At 28.1% G+C, this 20833-nt stretch overlaps 1 protein-coding gene across 2 annotated transcripts; it reads left to right on the plus strand.

Annotated features, from left to right (window-relative positions):
* The first annotated feature begins 2723 nt into the window (after window positions 1-2723).
* On the plus strand, window positions 2724-11051 carry LOC129965719 (esterase YbfF-like). Of its 2 annotated transcripts, XM_056079841.1 has the most exons (6): window positions 2736-2898; window positions 3836-3989; window positions 5102-5275; window positions 8308-8499; window positions 9736-9935; window positions 10829-11024. In XM_056079841.1, exons 1-6 carry the CDS (start codon window positions 2882-2884, stop codon window positions 10962-10964), a joined length of 873 nt encoding a protein of 290 aa, XP_055935816.1. In that variant the 5' UTR covers window positions 2736-2881; the 3' UTR covers window positions 10965-11024. The 2 variants fall into 2 exon arrangements, with proteins under 2 accessions (XP_055935817.1, XP_055935816.1); XM_056079842.1 differs by lacking the exon at window positions 8308-8499 and having other exon boundaries at window positions 2724-2898; window positions 10829-11051.
* Window positions 11052-20833: the final 9782 nt, after the last annotated feature.

A 20833-nucleotide genomic window follows, 5' to 3' on the forward strand; every position in this document is an offset into this window, starting at 1 on the left:
TATAATTAATTATAGATGTTCTAATTAATAACTAAATCTGAGAACTCAACAAGCTTTATTCTTTTGATAATTTACATGTAAATTAAAGATGTGCATCTTTCGAAATGGCAAACACATGTTCCAAGACATACGCACCACTGAACAGATTCACCGAAAGTGAATCAATGGAAACAGTCTCGAAGATAATGAAACTTATATATGAAGTATAATATTAACATGAGAAAGTTTCAAGTTCTTCAAATCATTTTACAAATGTAGAGAAAACCATGATTGCAATGCGTTCCACTGAGTATGTCATATAAACAAGACAATGATTATTTAAAAACATAAATTGTATGAATTTCTAAAAATGGGACTTCTTAAAACAGGTACGGGTATTTGGAAGTTAATTCAAGAATCTACTGCGACAAGAAAGAAAAATGGCTTAGAAATAGAGATGACTCATTTTAAATAATCTAGATCTAAGAATTTTTTTCCTTACCCCATACAGAGTATTTACAATTTAAAAATTATATAAAAAACATTTTGCTTGAATATTAATGAAGTACCCTTTTCTCTACAATTCCAATTATAGGTTTGTGACTTGATACTTAAAAAGAAAAAAATTGCATCTTTAAAAATTCCCATCTTATTATTATGTGTAAAAAAGATTATATCACATCATATGATATTATTCAGACATTATAGTATTATTATCGTAGAAGTTTAGACACTATTGTTTTAAAGAAATGTTGAACGAAATACAACATACTTTTGCCCTTTAATTTTGTTACATTTTGTTCTTAATGCATCTATTAGAAAATTTGAATCAAGCAATTCTAAAAAGTATAAACATTACGTTCAATATTTGAAAAGGTCATAAAAAAGTAAGCAAATTTTAAACTTGTTACGTCACTCGTTCGAGGCATTAATATTTAAGATTCGATAACAACATGTCGCGATAAAAACAAATAATGTCGAGAGAAAAACAAATTCAGTCGGAAGAGATGAGTAAAGTGTGGATGTTAAAATCAAAAGACAATCGATACTCTAGAAATTTGTAAACAAATCTATTAGCACATTCAACATTAACTTTAGCCACATAACGAGTCATTTTTTTATGGTATAAAAAAACCCAATGACGAACTATATTCTTCATTTTATCGGAAATGACTGATTGTTGAAGAAATTTTTTTTTTCAGGAAAATTCTTAAGTTTATATATAACATTTCTTATTTCAAAATCCTATATCACAGAAGCCACTTCTTTTTCTCATATACAGAGATAAAAAATTGAAGCTGTCAAAAAATTCGCCATCGTAATTTTGATAAATAAAGAAGTTTCTGAACACTTTCTCGGTTGAAAAAAAAATCATTTTTGAAATTATGCATATGTGAGGACATAAAACCTTAGAAATGTACCAGCTAGAATGAAAAAAGTTTGGAGAAGAGAATTACTTTCATATTCTTTTGGCGAAATTTGCTTGTCCGATTATCTTTATTCGAAAACTCATAAAAATCTTAGGAATGGCATTTGGAGCACAGTTTTGTTACTAAAATTGTTGATATGTTTGAAATTTTAGATTATATCCGTCAAGATTTGCTTATTCGTTCTGGATAGCTACGACAACTGATAAACTAGCTAGATAACTTAATTTTGGTTTAACCTTCTTATTTCCAAAATTAATAAAATTTACATCCTGGTTTTAATTAAATTTGTCAATGAGTAGACAGATTGTCAGTCTTTTTAATGATTTGCATGTTTAAGAGTAAGATCATCCAAAAACACAATAAAAACAGATAAATAAAATTTATTGTCATATCAATATTTGTAGTTTAGTTCATTAAGATAGGTGACTTTGTTGACATATCGATCTTTTATTAAGTTTTAAGTAATCATTTTTTTAAGTTTTCTTAATCTCAAAATAGTTTTCTATATGAAATCATTAAAGATTTTTCTCTGAACTCATTCTCTGAGAAATTGCTTTGATTTTTATATTTTCATAATTGATATTTTCGTATTATTTTCACGAAACACCTCATAAATTGAAATCTAATTAATAAATTTTATTCAAATTTGGAAAATAATTATGTTCAAATTTTGTATTATATATATATGTGTGTGTGTTTTATAGTTCCGGAAATGCAGAATAAGTATTTAAATTATTTAATACTAATTTTTTTCTCCATAATGTTAAAAAATTAAAATTATCATATTATTTATCAGTCTAATACCAGAATTTAAAGAGTGGACATAAATACTCCTTATTTCTTAATTCAATAATTAAATTCTACAATTATTAATTTTCTGGATTAAATTAGAAATGACATAAAACTTTTTCAAATAATTTGAAAAGTTCTTAACATTTTGCTCTACGATTCCTTTTGGAAAAAAAAGAATTGATTTCTTCTAGTTTCAAAATGTTTTTTGTTTTGTACATCAAATACTTTTCTTTCAAAGATATGTTTTTCCATCATTTGTTTTTTTTTTGTAAAAATTTTTGTAAAATTTTTTGTAAAAGTTTTTCAAAAACACAATCACTTACCTTAATGATAAGAAAACCAAAGTGCACACGCAACTCTTTTTGCAGGAGTCACAAATAAACCCTCTTATGTAAAAAAATGTAAAAGAAGAACACTCCCACTGATTCAAAAGGATGTAAAAGGAGAAAACTCCCTCTGAATCAAGGAAATAATTTCTTAACTGTCAGGGAAAATTAACATTAATCAGTATTAATGATTTTATTTTGCACAATAAGATTTTGTTTCATAAACATTCATCATATTTAGAGGGAAAATATAGCTCAGTTATTTGCTTTTTAAGAACAATTCGTGGAACACCATAAAGCCGTCGTCTACACTTTTATGTCCCTGTGACTTGCTTTTTAAATCAAAAGCTTCAAATGACATCTGAAACCAGGTAAGTTTCACGTACTCATAAATCATCCCAGTTTATGCAATTTATTAACGGAAATAACTTTAAAAAAATTTATAAAAATTGTGTAAATCATTGCTTGATGACAGCTCATTTGTACTTTCTTTAATACTGCCATCATTTTAGTAATATCTAGATTTCTAAATACATGTAACATAAATTATTATTTGATAATAGTTCACAAAATTCTTGTATTATACTGTAAGATGTATTGCATTTCTATTTTCTAAAGATATTAAAAGATAAAAGAAAGTATCAATAGTAATTAACATTTTTCTCGAAATATTGCTTCAAAAAACAGTTCTTATAGTGTGGCAAAAGAAGAAGCAAAATATATATTATTTTTTCATTTATAGAAGCAAAAATATTCTTGAGTAGAATTTATTAAACTAGCATATTTCATTTCAATGTGAATAGTGCTTTGAGATATAAATAAAAATCAAATAAAATTTCGAATTTCGTCTTAATTAACGTCAACAACAATTTCAATTCTTGATAAACAATAAGGAAAAAAGTTTGTAACAAATCGCATAATAAAATAAAAGTTCTATTAATGTCATTTTTTAAAAAAATATTCTTTAATAGGTGCGATATATTAAATTCCGCAAATATGTAATATTTATTCTCAACATGCTTACTTTTAAAAAATTTTATGAAATTACTAGAGAAAATTATAATATCAATAAAAGATTTAATAACTTCGATGAATTCAGGTATCTGGAAAAAAAATGTGAAAGTTTTTGTTGTTGTTGTTGTTTTCTGGTTTACTTCTTCCTTGTAGAAGTAATGGGATTTTCAGCATATTTACAATGTTTCTTACGATATGTTCGTAATTTTAGATTTGATTGAGCAGTTGATGCAATAAAAATTGGTTTTCTGAAAAAGAATCAAACATACATTTAATCTCTATAATGCTTTTCAGTTTCGAACCTGTCGATCTCTTTTTCACGGTCGATAAACCTGACGATGGGGATGATTCAAAGAAATGTCCAATCATATTCATCCATGGATTCTTTTCAACACATCGTACATGGAATTTCGTGAGGAATAAAATGGCTAATAAAACAAAGAGAAAGGTAAAATTCTGTTTTTATGTCAATATATATATATATATATATATATATATATATATATATATATATATATATATATATATATATATTGCTAAATCTGCTTAAAAATAATGTTTATATATATATATATGTGTGTGTGTGTGTAAAGATATTTTAAAATTTAATTAAAACTTAATTAATTAAATAATTTTTAGCTTAATTTAGAGCTTATTAACTTAATTCCATTTTTTTTATTTAATTAATGCAACGGAAGCTATGTAAAAATGCTTCCCACACTTCGAGAGAAGTGATAAAAAAAAACTGTCCAGCGTAGCACATTCTCTTTTTAAAAGATACCTTTATTCCACTACCGAAATCGACACGTGCAAAGAAATCCTTATGAAAATCTCGCAGTATATAAACACTGGGAAAAGTATTCTTTGTTCTTTTTAAGCTTTTCCTCATTCCGCTCTTGTGTAGTTCTGTGTTGTGTGTGCTCTTCGCTTATTCTCGTACATAAATAATGCCTCCTTGGATGGAATAAAATGAATTCAGTCTTCTCTGTCTAAATGTGCAATGGTTTCTGCTTAAAAAGTTATATACGGCTTCCGAGACGGCGTCCTGACAAATGGGTAGTGCGTCTTATTTGTCGTCTGGGTGTCCTGGGTACGAGTCCCGCTTCGCATATGGTTGCTCTTCATCTGTTTTATCTGTGTGGTGTGTGAATGTGCTCTCCGGTGAAAAAGAGTTGTTCAAGCGAATGTGATGCGTGAATAGCTAAGACGTACTCTTGGCTCTAGTTGGCGCGACTATAAATAAGAGACGTTCTCCTGGCTTAAAATCACTGTCTTCGCCAGCGAGATTGTCCATGGCAAGTGTCATTAGAAACAACAATATATATATATATATATATACAGATGTAGTAAATTTTAACTCATTTTGCATTCTTTTGTGTCTTTTTTTATACCCAACATCAATGCTAATGAAATTAGAGGAGGAAAGGGCTAAGGATGACAAAATTTTCGTCGCCAAGTTTCAAAATGTCTACTACCAAAATTTCAAGTTCTTCTGAATCGTGACTTTTCTCCACGTTAATTTGAATACACCCAGAAAATAATGAAAACATTTTTTCTTAGGTTTATTCTTTAGACCTGAGGAATCATGGTCAAAGTGGACGCAGTGAATTGTTTGCATTAAAAGGTGTTATGGTAGACATCGAGAACTTCATGGAGTCTCAACACATAGAAAAAGCAATATTCGTTGCTCATAGTATCGGAAGCAAAGCTGTGATGGCTCTAGCACTGGAAAAGGTAGAGCTGTTTTCAAAAATTCTTTGACATTTGTTTATATGACATGCAAACTCTGAAGTTAAGTACTTTTATTCCTAGAAAATATATGGTTTTATCTTTATTTATGATAGTTGAGTAAAATTCTTAAGTATTACGATATATATTTTTATAGTTTCTGAGTGTCTTTAAAACAATCTTGTATGCAATTGACATCAACCTCGTAAGATTATTAAGTAATCCTTATCCCTAAATTATAACTTATTTAAAATAGGTTTTAATTATATGTCCAGATATTCAGAAAATTTGAAGCAATGCATCTGATTTTTATTTTCAGTTTAAGAAAAAATTTAATTCATATCTAAATTTAAATACTTACCTTAGAAATCATAATTTATTTGTTCTTTGCTATACCAAAGTCTGGGGTATTCATTTTAGTATTCAGCTGAAATTATTACATTGTTAAATGTACAAGAAATCCCTAATGATAAATAACAAAGATTAGCCAACGTGAAATAAAAAATTCGTACCCATACGCATGCTTATAAATAAACTACATTTCAACATTAGCGGCATCTATATTATGATAAAAAGCATCAAAATAATGATAAAATTAAGTGATGCAAAAATTTGAAAAAAAACAATCACTGGAAAAAGAATTTCTTTTCTGATAAAACGCATAATTATCTTTAAAGTTTAAGCATTAGTTAATTTTATCAATGTCACATTAGTTAAGCCCGTTACTTTTTTTCAATGAAAAATCGTTTATAACACTGCCTGCTACGACTCAAAGTAATTTCATTTCGAAATTTGCAAATCAATCCAGACTCACCCAGTTACGCCTTTTTTTAGCTGTAAAATCATTCTAAGGATCTTATAGGAACAATTTCACCCTTCGCCAATTTTAATAATCGCCTTTGGCGATCAGCAGGTTTACCCGGAATATTGATTGTGTTTAATACCAATAAAATTTCTTATTTATAATTTGATATTCCTGATTCCCACGTACATATTAAAAAGATAGTATTTTAATAACTTTTTATTGGTTCTGCCCATTGTATCCTTGAGGCTTTTTATAGACATGATATTAACCCCCGGGGCGCACCTCGAAATGAGGATGAGATGCTTCCGGCATGGTGGTTGTATTTCGCCACCCTGTAGGGTGCACTAATAGGTGCGGGATCTGACTCCTCCCATCGATGATGGGACGTACTTTCTTCGGGGAAGGTTGTACTGTGGCCGGTGACGGCCCTTAGGACTCAACCACAGTTCCCGCCAATGTTGTTGTTGTTGCGGTCCGGTCATTCAGTTTTATAGTTTAAATCCGTGTGCCTTCGTGGCGGGTCGGAGAGTCAGATGGTTGACTTATAAACATGATATCATAGTGCCAAGACCTATGACATCATAGTGCCATTAAAAAGTCGGCTATCAGGGTAAACTCGCCGTATACATAAGGCTTCTCCGTACCATTTATTCATACGGCATGAGCCGCGTTGCGAAAGGTCTGCGGCCTTACGAATATGGTCGTAAATCTTGCAACAGACCCATTGTTGGATACCCTCGTCTGTGAACATCTGTCTGGAGCTTACCATAAACTGTCGGTAAAATGAACAGACATCAAAGAACTCCAGAAAAACCACAGGAAAGGTGAAGGGGGGGGGATGCTTTGGTCTCTAGGTCGTCGGAACGGGTTTCATTTAAATGACCGGAACACAATGACAGCATAGGATTGAATCCTAAGGACCATCACCACCACGGTACATCACTTCCCCTGGGAAACACGTGACGTCATCAGAATGAGATAGCCCATCCCCATTCGGGACCAGAGAATCAACCACCATGCCGAAAGTTTCTCATTCTCACATCAGAGATGAAAGTATCAACACTGTCTCATTCCTGTTGTAAGCTGCACAGATCAAACTTACATATCAGCAAAACTGTCTTTAGAAGAATAAAGAAAGAAAATCATGCAATTTAATATTTCATGAAACAATGAAAGCTGTTTGAGCTTCATTGCAGAACATAAATTTAATTAAAAAACATATTTTAAAAAAAAATGTCAAAATTAAAGGAAAAAAAGACACAACATCTAAATTAAAACAATTATAAAAACATAAGTTTTTTACATTTTCAAATGGTGCAAAAATTAATTTTGAACAATATTTCTTTCGTCATAGCGGAAAAACGCCAAAATTTTGTTTGATTTTGAAATAATTAACATCCTAATTATATTATATATCAGATTCCAATATGTGCTCCCTTTTTTGAAACGGCACACATCTAAATGATATTCAACCTCTTTTCATTTTCTGCACAGCTTGTCTGGAGTGATGTTTGCCATACAAGGGATTATCCTTTGCCTGAGACGGATTCCTGAATTTTCTCGGCGTAAACATTCTTGACATGTTCCCAGAAGAAAAAGTCTAATGGAATCAGATTCGGGCTTCTTCGTGTCCAAAAAAATAGGTCCTACCCTTCCAATCCCCTTGTTGCCGAATCAAATATCCAATACTGTAACTTACATATTTTTTTCGGACTTCCTTGACATGAAGTTTGGATTCCATTGTCGTTCTCTTCGGGCATTCTTGGTCTACTGGACGACTTTTGTTTTAACGCACTTCACGTTTCTTTAAACTCACGTATCCATTGATGATTTTGTCTGCAGGCGCATTAAACCCTAAAGAAAAAGTTCCGCAGTACAGCTGTAAAAGATCCATTTTCTATAAGGCAGATAACACACCGAACCTTTTGTTATAACACCACCATCGCACTGCACTATGGAATGAGCTTCTGGTACGCTACTTTCAGATCAATGACGCGCGACACCACCAGTTTTTGAAAAAACAAACTGAAATTGGTGTGAATATAATTTGATGAGCTACTAATTTCTTCAAAATTAACATATCTGGCCAAACTCACTACCGTTAACTCGATATGATTTTTTTAAATTCCAGGAGTTCTTTTATAGACACACACTCTGTACTTTATTCCTTTTCATTAGTACGTTTTTCTTTTTCATTAGTAGACATTGATCTAATCGTATTTTTCTTTTAAAGCCAGAATTGGTCGAAAAGTTAGTTGTGGAGGACATGACGGTGACAAATATTGCTGACCATGATAAACATATTAAGAGATTTCAACTTTTAATTACGACATGTGACAGATACATTCGGAATGCTCCAAATGATATATCAGAAAGCAATTTCAATAAAAAAACATCAGCAGTGATGAGAAATTTTTTTCCAGAAGTAAGTTAGAAATCATTCATTATTTCTTTTTGTACGAATGAAAAATATTCTTTTGTATGTCTTTTAAATTGATTAACTTAAAAAATCTAGCTATTATAAAAAGAATGAAAGTAAATTTAAATTTAAAATTGAATAAAAACGGCTAACTGTTTTTCTAAGAGAAACTTTTGTTTCCTGCATTTAAAATGTTCTGTCAATTTTTCTAATTAGAAATATAATTCTTCTCAATAGTTCTACATTTAATATTGAGAAGAATTACATTTCTAATTAGAAAAATTGACGAATTTATTTTCTTTTCCCATTTTCCCCATACATGAATTAATCTTAACTCCATAAATTAAGAGACTATATCATTTTATAGGAAAAAAATAATTTGTTGTAATTTTATATCTTTTCTTTTTAATTTTCAAATTCTTTGTCAAGGCTGGTTAAATAAATGCTCGTGGATGCCAGTTTTGAATACACCGGAATATATTTTTTTAAATTTTTGCACGAAACGTTAACCTTAATCTTATTGATATGAATTAGATGCATGAAGAGCATTTGCGCCTAGGCACTTCTACTCAGTTTGAGGTAATAATTAGCAGAGGGAAAAAACAGAAATAATATTCCATTGGTGGATCAGTTGAATAGAAAAAATATTACTTAAAAGCTCTTAAGGTGGAAATTGAAGCGGCTCTTTAGATGCAATTTAAATTTCGGAAGAAGGTATGGAGGTTTAATTGGCAAAGTCCATTTCGTAGTAGAGTAAGGAAAGACGTATTTTCCATTGTAGTGAACATAGTTAATTTGTTCCTTGATTGTGGGATTTTCATGAGTTTTCAGTTGATTAAAAAATGTTCTTGGTTCAAATGTTCTTTGATGTAATAATCGAACTTTGGAGTTTTAAGATATCTCTGTAAATTATCATTCCAGATAAACCAGGGAGCATTGGTATTGATACGAAGTATTTTATTTTATAGAACATGAATTTTGTTGCGGTTGGTTTTGTGTGTGTGACGTCTACCAATGAGTGGGATAATGAGTCGACTTTATCTTAGAATTTCTTTTTACTATTGTTGCTATGGTTTTTAAAAATGAGCTTATTATCTAGGATCAGTCCAAGTTATTTCATTTCTTTTTCTTAAGACAGATTATCCCTTATTTTTATTGCATTCTTTTTTACGATTAAATTTATAATATTGTACATTATGTAGTGAAAAGTATATGCATGCCTTTTTTTTTTATATTTCATAGATCAGTGGGACTTCTAGCGATAATATTATATCATTGCCGTTGAAGAAAGATAAATCAGGGAAGCTAACATGGGATTTGAACATTGATGCCATCATTCATTATTTGAATAATGATCACCTATTTTATATCGACCTGTCGAACGATCCGAAATATTTTGGAAAGGCTCTTTTTCTGTTTGGTGATAAGACCCCCATAAGAATGTAAGTTTCTAAATATTTTCTTAGTATAATTTTACCACTAATGCAAGACCAAGATTTTTAAAAAGTATCGTCAAATATTCATTTAAAACTCGGGAAAGAAATTATTTCAAAACATACGTTTTGGTTGCTTGCATGCTTGGTCTTATGAAGTTAGGAAAGAAAACTAATAAATGTCATTGCTTTGAAATTTTAATGAATTTTAATCTCTTTTGTCTAGATTTTAACTGATTTATTAAGTAACAACTATTTACGTTTCTTAAAAAAGCTTTAAATATACAAGAAAATTTTTCTTTCATTTTTTTAAAGTAACTTTATAATAATATAATGCATGGAATACATTCTTCATTTCCAAATATTTAGGTAATGTAAAAATGATTGCACATGCAATACTGAATCTATTTAAAAAAATTTATTAAAATAGGTAAGAAGATCTTAGGCGTATATTAACAACATTATCAGAAATGTAAATTTTGTAATATTTAAATTATTTTTAAACATCATTTACTAAAATAACCTTTTTTTTTCAATTGATGCCGAATAAAAAGAACTTATATTTATAATCTGATTTCCTGCCACTATAAAAAGAACAATAAAAATCAGGAATACAAAAAAGGGTTGCAAATTCTGCCAGACTTGGATATTAAACTAAAGATTTTAATTACCTCCGACAGGTTTTTTTTTCACTGCTTCGATTTAACTAAAATTCTTTTGAATTGTTGATTATTCTTAATCCAGCATTCTTTCTCTGAATTGTGATTGCATTTTCGTAGTTACTAGCAGATAAAACCATTAAAAATATAACCATCAGAAATTACCTGAATGTTAAATTTTTTTTGGTTTCGGAAACAAAAAATGTATATATAACTGAGATTTTCATAAATATTTTTTTCCAGGGAAGAAAATAAAGATACAACACTAAAGTACTTTCCTAATGCTCATTTCTACGTCTTCAAAGGAGGATTCCATACTTTCCATCTGGAATTTACTGAATTATTCATGGAAGTTGTTTCAAAGTTCATTGAAGATTAATCTTGAATCCATAATACTAGGAATAAATCGATACTTATAATTATGCATTAGAATAAAATTATATTTTATTCATGAATGTTATGATAGTATCTAAATTGATATAAAATATGTAATATATATCGAAAAATATATGCTGAATATTATACTAATAAAAAAAATTTTTGTTCATACTATGTACAAAATTTTTTATGTACCTTATTATGAAACTAAAATACAAATATTTCAATACAAATAGCATGACAAGTTTTTATTATTTTTTAACCCTTTAAATTGCTATTTTTTTCTAATCAAAATATGTTTAAATATTTTTAGGCTTGAAATTAGAATAAGAAAAGAGATTCATTTAGCTTATTAGATAAATTTAATTTGATTAATTAATTAATTTGGTTAATTAATAATTAAGTATGAAATCAAGACACATCATTTTGTGTAAAATAAAGAACTAAAGCATCTAAGTTTCTGTCTTTCTAAAAAAATTTGTCAGAACTTATGCCAACCTACATAAATTCATACGAAAATTGATAAATTTGGTGGGAAGCATACTTCCCACGGCCCTAGAAAGGACTAAAGTATTTCCTCATCACTTTATTATAAAACTTTACTATAAAGCACTTATATCAGGGGCTTTATATTTTTTCATGATAAAGTAGACACTTTATTATGAAAATGAAGAACAAAGATTTCCACCTAATAACAACACCTTTTTTTTTTTCGTCTTTTCTTTGATCATAGGATGATCTTATTATTTTCTTATTACTTCATATTTGAAATACGAAAATGTACTTATAAATTGATTGTGGTCACAATTATATACATATTGACTAGTTTAATACATGGGATCTTTTAAATGTTTTAAAAGTGAGGTGTAAATAAACAATTACATAGTGCTAATATTCAGTCAACTAATTTTATGGAAGACAGATAAGTAAGCATAAATAAACATTATTAATCATTGAACACAAAATATTTCTTTCATACTAGAAAACTGCAATTACATTGCGTAATATCTTGGAAATGGCCTTATTTATCTTTGAACGCTATCTCAATGAATGATAAAACGAATGTGTGTGGTGTTCTACAAAAAAGATGCTTGACTAAAAATTTCCAAATTTGGCGAATTTTCTTTTTGATATTTTAAATAATTAAAAATCAAATGATATTTTTCGTGAGTTTTGAAAAAAATGATTTTTGCAACATTTTGAAATTTAAAATTGGATTTTTTTAAATATCAGTTTAACTGTCAATAAAATTCTTTTTTGAATGTTGGCATTTTTCAAAGTACATGTTATTATCTATTTAAATATTTTATGAACTATAGAAACCTCTTTTATTGTTCATCAGATATTTTTTTCACGAAATTTCTTCTATTGTGAAAACTAAGGAAATAAAACTGATCTAATTACCAGCGCAAATGAAGAATCAGAAAATAAAAATAATTATCTCGGTAATCTATTTGAAATTACCACTAAACATTACGCGTAATTTGAAATATATTAAGGTTTTAATTATATTTTAATTAATAAGGTTCTAATTATTTATTTATATTATGATTTACAAGCCACAAAAAAATTTTCCTTGTGTTCCTTTTTCTAGAAAATATCACGTTTTTTACATATTCTAATTCATACAAATAATTGCTAAAAATTATGCTTTTAAAGGTTTATTTTGTAATTATGGCTAATTTAGTCTTTTATCTTAAGAATTTAACAACGTGATGGCAACACAGTGATAAAACTTCTTTTTGTTCCAGCTTAATGAGCTCGTTCAAGTTAAAAATTAATTTTATTTTTTGTGATAAATATTGATAGAAAATCTAATAATTTCTTTGAAAATTCATTAAAAACTGAAAATATACATCAAAATAATAGTTATCATCAAATTATGCATAAACTTACATCATTTTGTGCTATAATATTTTCGAAAGTTACTTATTGTGAATAAAACACTAAAACTTCTCTTTAGTTTTAATTAATAAAAAAATCTAATATAAGATCAAAAACTAATATAAGTTTAGGTGCACATTGCATTTGTTCCAATTTTGGTAGCTGTGTGTCAAATAATCTAGCCTGTAGGGCAACAAAACACACGTACTCATCTTTATTAAAAGTAGAGATACAGATCAAATATATTGTTGGAAAATATGCTTAAAACATTTTCGGAAAATTAATTTAAAATTTAAGACAAAAAAGACCATTTTTTTTTAAATTGAGGATGATTTAAAAATAATTTTCGTGTTATTATATTTTTGTAAGCTGTTGTTGAAAATCGCTAAAATTTCGCTTAGTTTTAATTAATTAAATATTTTAAGCAATCATTTCTAGGAGTATATCCCCCGCACAACTTCAAAGTATATACGCTCCAGGTTTGATTGCTATAGTTCAAACGGTCTAGCCAAGGCACACAGATCCATATTTGTTACAATTTAAGTTCAAAAATATATTGTTTGAAAGTTCGTATAAAATATTTTTTAATTAATTTAAAATAGAAAAAATATCGATTATTGAAATGATAATATTTTTTTTTAATTTTGGGAATTATAAATGCATTAAAATGAATATAAATGCAAAAACTCTGTGTCAAATTACTGATAAGTCTGAAAAAAGAAATGTTACGTCCTTTTAACTAATTAGCAGTAATACCAGGAAAATAATTATAAGCATATACATTTTTTAAAAATTTTTTAATGAAAATAGTTTATTTTTCCAGTAAATAAATGCTATAATATTTTTCGATAATGATTCAATGTAATAATTGACGCAAATAGCATTTGAATTTATGAAATAAATTTCCATTAGACGAATAATATCAGTTCAGACAGATTGTTCTCTTTCAGCAATATCAGTTTAGAAGCAAACCAGTTTCCAATTTTTAAGCTGACATAGCAAAAATAAATCATTTCAAAAACTATTTATCTTAATTTGAAAGAGTTTTTTCATTTCGTTTCAACGCCATTTAAAAACTTTATTTTGCATATTATATTACCATTTTTTATACACATACAAAAAAAAACCTTTTTTATCTTTCCTATTAAATGTTGAATTGAATTTCTTAATGTTAATAACATAAAACATTTTCTAATTTTCATATTATATAATTATATCTTATTCTGTTCGTGAAATATCTGTATCTATTTAGATGAAAGAGATAACTTTCAAATTTCTTTTTAAGAAAAACTTCTCATTTGCAAATATCATGAACCATATAATCAGTTCTATATAAACACAACATATCAAAATTCATTTCTACGAAAATAATGATTAAAATACAACCTAAATGGTCAACATGCTTGAAATATTGGTCGATATCTCTTCAACAAATTGCATTTTGTACTTAGCAAATAAAAATTACCCATTTTTTTTTTCATTTTTTTTATAATATAAATTTACTCTGATGATTAGGTTTAAATGATTAAGTGCCAACTATCCATTAACAATAATATTTAGCTGGACATTCTATCGACATAATAGCCAACCACAACCAACATAAACGAGTATTGTTTAAAGCACAGATATTAAAATGAAAAATATTTTGAATATTTCAGCATAGGAGGAAATCTTATTCATAAATTAGTATAGATAGTAATATAATAAAATGGAATCTCGCAATTATACCTTTATTCTCAAGCTTATCAGATGGTGTTTAGCCTCAACCGGAATACTTCTATCCAATAAAAAAACGTGTGTTTTCAGTTTAGTCGTCGGTTTTCATTTGATACGTTTTCTACATATAGCAAAAATTGTGGCACATTTACTTGATGGAGATCCAAGAACGAAATATTTCCAGAGTATGTGTGTAGAACAAATAATTATTTTCTTGCTTTGGTGGGATGTGTTTTGGAAAAAGTCAGAAATTCTTAAATTAGTTGAATCTTTAATGGATAAAATAAACGAGAAACAACTGAAAAAATTAACTACAATCATTATCTGTGGCTTACCGTTTTATCCCTTGTGGTTCTGTATGTTATATACGACCTGGCACTCCGATAAAGCTTATGATATGTCTCGATTTCCTCCATACAAACGATTTTGGATACCTACAGATTTCTTGTTCATTCGAGAAGTAGTTTTTATAATAGATTCTGTGGTTATGCATTCAGTATTTGCGATTGTCTTCATTACAATGTATTTATACTGTGTTATTTCAGATCTTATTTTAAAATCGCTTAATGAATTAAAGCAATATTAAAGCAATATTATATGATGAGGCTTTTATTCAATGGAAAAAGTGTCAGAATGTGTTCCACAAAATTACGACTCTGGAAAATAATATGTCATTCCCAATTTTTCTCGTTTTTTGTCGAGTTGCCATTCAAGCCTTTTTATTTGTCATGTTACAGAAATGTAAATTTTCAGTTTCAACATATTTTTCTTTCCTTGTCGCAAACTTAGAAACGCTGGCTGGATTCTTATTGGTCATATTTCTTGCTGATATAATACAAAGTCGCTTTCAAAAGAATTTGGACATCATTTTCTGTCAAAAACACAGGCTAAAACAGCTAGGAATTACCAACTTTCATTATAATCTAATAAATTTTTTGAAAACCAATTATTATGATATAATCTAAAATTGCGGATAATTCTTTTAGAATATGATTTTTTTTAATCCAAGAATTCTGACTAAATACATTTTTCGATTATACTATTTTTTAATTCAAATTTAATTTCGTTAGTTACTGTCTTCTATATTTAACTCTACTGAACTGAAATGGAGAAAATTATCTTATCACCAAAATAAAAATGAAAATTATTTTTCCGAATTAACACTTTTTTAAGGGGACGGTGAATTCTATTAAACATTTCTGCGAATTATTCACATAGAGTTATGAAATTTTTATGCATATATATATTAAAATATAAAAAAGCAAAATTTCTTTTTAAAAAAATAAAGTTTAAAAATTAAATATTATTTTTAAAAAAATTGAAAAATAAATAATTTTTTTAAAATTTCAAAATATACCAAGCGGCTCAATTTTTAATTTTTTTCTATAATTTTTCCATATTACCCATTGTAAATTAATTTGGAATAAAACTGTGCATGATTTTATATTTCCAATTAAACGCTAATTTTTAGAGACATTTTTGTGCACACTTACTGAATTTTCATTAAAATTTTATCTTTTTCGGAATTAAAATTGATTTTTAACAATTTAAAAAAACTCGAAATATAAAATGCGTATCCCATTTTCTTCTAATATTTATAGAAATCTTTATTATCAATTATGTTTAATTTCTTCAAAAATTCATTTCAAAGATATTTAAATTTAATTACAATGCCATTTTGAGGAAAGTATTTGAAATGTATTTTTTTTTTCTCTACGACTTTGAAATATTCATTTTGTTGAACAATATATTTTATAAAACTATTTTAGTTCGTAAAAATCGTAAAGTAAGATGTCAAGAGGTACATACTCTTTTTTAACAGACTATCAAAGTTGGGATATTCATTTATAAAAATCTGCATTTAAAGCAGTAAATTCTTGAATGTTAATTTTTTTTTATTTCACCAGCAAAATACATAATATGTCATCAGGTGTTTTCATATTTATTTATTATTTTTTTTCAGAGAAGAAAACAAAGATATAGCATTGAAGTATTTTCCTAATGCCCAATTCTACGTTTTCAAAGGAGGATTTCATACTTTTCACGTGGAATTTTCTGAATTATTCACGGAAGTGGTATCAGAATTCATTAATGAATAGACTTCTCACAAATAATGTTTAGATAAATAAAATATCATCAAAATTATAAAGGTTTATTCTTGAATTGAAGATTCACAGAAATAATGAGTGATGAATAGCTATTAATAATTAGATAATTTTAATATATTCAATATATGTCAAAGAAAGAATAGCTTTACGCTATAATATTAAAAGATATTTCTACTGTCAAGAAAGTAGGAACTTTATTTTGAAAATGAAATTCAATGCTTTCCATACAAATAGTCTAACAATAAATTTCATTTTTAGGATCATTAAAAGTTTTTCTTACTTCTTTAAAAACATTTAATCATCTATCAAATTAAAATACATGACACTGTGGAATAATAAACATAAAAATTCGCACTCTAATAAGCCCTTTGGCGAATTCGTTTTGGCGATTACTCGCCAAGATACAATTTATACACAAATATCAAGAAACTAATCGTGCGTTATTAAATTTTTTTTTCGAACGACTTAAAACAAAAATTGACATATTGCAACAATTGTAATCCCAGAATAAAATACATATATTTAAGACATCGCATTTCTGAATTATAACATTTACATACTTCTGAAAGGACAGGCGTACAGACGGTCAGCCTGTTAATGGAGTTGGTTCTAAATTTGATATATATGTATATTTTAGGTGTGAATTCTACGGCCCGATTTAGTTCTCTTCATTTGGTAGTTATTGAGTTAATTTATATTTAAACTGCCGGGTAAACAAACTTACTCGGAGTGTATTTCATTCAAAATTTGGTGGACAACTTTGATTTAAATGCTCAAAACAAATTTCATCTGTCTAGATCAACGTATTTTCAATTATCGTGTTCTCAGACATATAGACTTCCAAACAGACATATAATTACAGAAATATATTATACGGGGGGTCTGATAAGTGGAGATTCATCAAAATCTCGAATTAGAATTTTTTTTTAACTATTACAATTCTATATATATATACATTTCACACATGGGTAGGGATTGCAATACCGGTATACCGGGATACCGAATACCGGTATTTTGAGACATTTGTACAATTTTGTAATACCGGTATTCACAAGTTTAAATACCGGTTTTTCGGTATTTACTAGAAATTTTCAAAATCGTCTCCACTATATGTTCAGGTATCGCGAACATAACAAAATAGTATACGTTTTGGTTTTTATGTCTCTCTAAGGGCGAAATGATTAGCTAATTAATGGCTTAATTAATTGCTTAAATCTGAATTAGCGAAACATGGATTATCCCTGAAAGAAAATATTGTATCCATACGACTGATGGAGCAACAATTATGAAAAAAGTTGGAAAGTTGATTGGTGCAAATCAGCAGTTGTGCTATGCACGTGGAATTCAATTATGAGTAATAGATGTATTATACCAAAAAAATAAAGAACAGGAGAATCCAAATACTGTGGATATAGAAACTTCGGATTCCAGCTTAGAAAAGAGTAAGAGTGAGAGTGATATTGACAATGAAGATAATGACAACGTAATTGTTGAAGAAGATATTGCTAATGAGGATGAAATATTTACCTATCAAGAATTGCTTCCTATAATTTATAAAGTTCGAAAAATTGTTAAGATATTTAAACGTTCCCCTATAAAAAGGATATATTACTAAAATATATATTAACTGAAAATAAAACAGAATATATGTTAATATTAGATTCTAAAACACGTTGGAACAGTTTACTCCTAATGATGGAACGATTTTTGAAACTGAGAAATCCAATCCAAAAAGCAATAATCGACTTAAACCTGTAAATTAATTTTTCAGATAGTGAATTCGACTTAATATCCAGAACTATATCAGCTCTAATTCCAATAAAACTGACTATAGAGGAATTATGTCGGAGAGATTTTAATTTATTAACAGCTAATGCAACAATAAATTTCATGTTGCAGTCATGAAAGAACAGCACACATCACTATCCGAAGAATTATATATTACATTGAAAAATCGCACAGAAGAAAGGCATACCGAAAAATTAAATGTCTTATGGTATTTATATAATTATAATGATTTTAAAAATGAAAATGAAAAAGAAAAAAAGAAAAGAATCAATTCAAATCTGATTAAGTTTATAGTAAATTTCCTTAAAATTTTTTACCCACAAACCTATCCACATTCAGAAGAATTCGGTTCAGTTATCTAAGATTATGATGATACTAATGTCGATAGTGAAAAGGAATTGTCTTTTGAACAAAAATTAGAATTAGCGATAAATAAAAAAAATTCAACAAACCAAAATACAATACAGAAATCAGCTATATCCAAAACCATCTGACGAGAAATCGATTTATTTGAAGATGAGGGATTTAGAGGTAAATACTTGGAAAAAGTATATCGCGCATTGCTAACAGTACCACCAACTAGCGTAGATGCCAAAAGATCGTTTTCGACAGATGATAATTTTTACACAAAATTACTTTTCAGGCTTAATAACAGTACCATTGATGCATTATGCGTTTTAAGATCATATTTCAAAAATTTGTAATAGTATCACAGACTGAATAGTGATATTTGTACTTTTTTGTGATTTAAATAAATAAGATGTTTCTATACTTTTTTGTGATTATATACTGTTTTAATTTATAAATTACAAATTATTTTTCGTGATATTTACAGTCTCTAACAAAACTGGCAAATAAAACAAAGAAACAATTGTGTTTTCTTTCTTTTTCTAAAATTTCTAATACCGGTATCCCGGTATTAAGATTTAAAAAATACTGAATACCGGTATTGAAATTTTGGTCCGGTATTGCAATCCCTAAATATGATCAATGAGATTTAATAAAATATTAATATTATCTTAATATTTTATAATAAATAGAATATTGACAAATTTATTCATTTTGGCAACTAGAAAAAACAGAGTCGTTTAATTGATCCGTTGCTGGCTTTTCTCATCCTGTTCACCCTCTGCTGTAAATTGGAAATATGTCATTGATTACAAAAGTGGAAGTGCAGCCGAAAGTTATAGGGTCTAGTTGAAAGATTCAGTGCCATTCGTGCAATTTATTTTTCATATCTAACATATTCTAATTTCATACATAATAATGTTTAGAGATTGGCATTATATCTGTAATTTATAACATGCTGGATTTAAAATTTTGCAAAACACTTTTCAAGACAGATTGTTAAAATTAAAGCAACCAGGCATCACAGATAGTTAGCACTTGGACGTTAGATGCTCATTAAGAAAAGAATTTTCAAACCATTAATTCAATTTTTAATTAGAAATTAATCGAAGAGAACTTAAAACAATGACATTAAAAATTATTCCATGTCATCCAAGTGCCATTTATTCAATTGCTGCTGATTTAAAACCAGAGAATAGAAGATCTAACCTCATCCAAAAGCAGTTATGTTCGCAGGCATAGTACGCTATAAACTCATCTCGCTGACTTGCGCATTGAAAGATATAGAGAAATCAGTAGGAGTAGTCTCCCTGAAACGTTCTTGTATATCACAAGAAAAGTTCTTATTCCCTCCCCTCCATATAAAATCGGGGTGTATTTTGAAGATTTTGTATCCGCCAATTGATACCGAAATTTCACACACAACTATAATTGAAGTCACAAGAACTTTGCTAATATCGCAAGCCATTGCACTTATGAATTATTGCGTTAGCATGCCTGCGTCAAACTGTTAACCATTTGACAGATTTGATTCAAACTTGATGTATCTACATTTTACATCTTTAAGTACCAAATTTTTTCTAATAAATGCTTTGCGTTTTTTGTTACGGAAACTTGAAGTCAAACAATTAGACAGACGGTTTGTTATTATCTGAATGTATTTCATTCTAAATTTGATAGATATACAAATCTGGTTTTAAATCACTATGCCGAATTTCATCCGCTTAGTTCAAAGTATTTTCCAAAGTCTTGTTCACAGATAGAATGCCTAAACGGAACTTAATAATCACCTTTTATTCATTCAAGGTAATATGTATGTACATCACATGACAGATATTTTAAAAGTGCTAGTTTTTAATTTGACATAATATAATGAACATAATTCGCTGACACGAATGCTGCCGTGTTCCTAAGAGTGAATATGGCGTCCAATCATATAATAAATAATACCAAATATATGAAAAATATAGGAATTTATTACATTAAAGGCAAGTTCCTAATTACTTCAAGATACATATTGTATGGA

The sequence above is a fragment of the Argiope bruennichi genome, chromosome 4, assembly GCF_947563725.1.
Source record: "Argiope bruennichi chromosome 4, qqArgBrue1.1, whole genome shotgun sequence".
Classification (NCBI taxonomy): Eukaryota; Metazoa; Arthropoda; class Arachnida; order Araneae; family Araneidae; genus Argiope; species Argiope bruennichi.